Raw genomic sequence first — 1466 nt, 5'->3', positions numbered from 1 at the left:
AAGTGCTTTGCCTGACAAACACCTACACATTGGGTAAAACTGTATGATTTCACCCTAGTGTTGTACAATCAAATTTCCTCAAGTTATATCATGTTTAGGACAAAAAAAAAATTACAGTTTGATTGTTCATCTTTGCAGGGTTTAAGTATGGTGGTTTGATAATCATCAAATTACTGCAGTCTGTTTATCATTCTTTATAATGATTTGATAAAATTAGGTGGCTAGCGAGACCACACCAGGGTACAGTTAAGAATTAACTGTGTTGGTGTACGTGTAGGACTGGAGTCACATACAGATTAGACTGGGTAGGGAACCGGCAATTTTATTTCATCTGAAGACTTTAGTGCTACATTTTATTGGTACCAGCTTTTAATTTCCAATTTAAATATTTTAAGAATTTGAATTCTGTTTCAAATTTTAATCTCCCATTTCAGGATCTTAACAAACAGTCTCCATCCAAGCTTTTGGATTACTAGTCAGGTAATAGAACCACACTATTACTCCAACACAAAATCAACAATCTATAAGTTTCACATTCTTAATACATTTGCTTGGAGATGTCCTTCTAATTTTGAGCAAGACCAGCCAATTATTAGGGGAACTGTTGACTGAAATGTGACAGGAGTTTGTCAGGGTATATCAGGAAAAACCACTTTATCCAGAGAATATGGAAGCTGCCATCACAAGGCCTGAGTAATTAAAACAAAACAGTACTGACACATCTCAGGGATAACGAGATTGATACAAATACGAGAAAAGAACAGAAGATATATGCTCACGGTGTTAGATAAACTAGAGTGAGAGGAGGCTTGTTTGCAGCATAGAACACTGGCGTGAATCCTTTAGAGCTGAATGGCCTGTAATTCTGCTGTGCATTCTAGGTTTTGAGATGCAAACCAGAGATCTATTTTGTTTAAGTTGTTTAGATTTCAATGGCTGCATTTAAAATTCAATGCATGACCAGCAAAGCAAACATCAAGACTAAAGCCACAATCAAATGCTCTGCTTTGCCTATTTGGATTTGATAAGTAGCAACACCGCAGTAACTGGTAATAATAGAAAAGGCAAAATCCCCAAAATAATATATTCATTCACTTGTTTCTTTCCAAGCACCTAATTACTGAACTATTAATAGTTCAATGAAAGTCTGGTTAGTACTTCATGAAAACTTACCAGGTCCGCTTTCTTCTTTCTGGGGAGTGAAAAAATAGAAGAAAAGACCCGTTAAATTAAAATATTCCAACCGGGCAGGTTTAAACTTTTTCTAACATTCACGTTTTTTTATTAGAGCATATTAGCTTCAAAACGCTTGATACAGAGCACACCAGCAGACAAACTGGAATAGATTACATAGGTAGTAGGAACTGCAGATGCTGGAGAATCTGAGATAACAAGGTGTAGAGCTGGATGAACACAGCAGGCCAAGCAGCATCAGAGGAGCAGGAAAGCTGACGTTTCGGGTCTGG

General features: G+C 36.9%; 1 protein-coding gene across 1 annotated transcript in view; it reads right to left on the bottom strand.

Annotated features, from left to right (window-relative positions):
• Positions 1-680: 680 nt before the first annotated feature.
• LOC125485515 (zinc finger protein 335-like) overlaps positions 681-1466 on the bottom strand; it is a 10757-nt gene continuing 9971 nt past the window's right edge. Inside the window, exons 6-7 of the mRNA XM_048608589.1 lie at positions 1174-1192; positions 681-689 (exon numbers count right to left, since the gene is read on the bottom strand). Of these exons, the coding sequence (XP_048464546.1) occupies positions 681-689; positions 1174-1192 (28 nt within the window). The remainder of the gene's footprint in view (positions 690-1173; positions 1193-1466) is intronic.

This window comes from Rhincodon typus, chromosome 19, assembly GCF_021869965.1.
Source record: "Rhincodon typus isolate 14 chromosome 19, sRhiTyp1.1, whole genome shotgun sequence".
Classification (NCBI taxonomy): domain Eukaryota; kingdom Metazoa; phylum Chordata; class Chondrichthyes; order Orectolobiformes; family Rhincodontidae; genus Rhincodon; species Rhincodon typus.
This window is presented reverse-complemented; position numbering and strand designations above follow the sequence as displayed.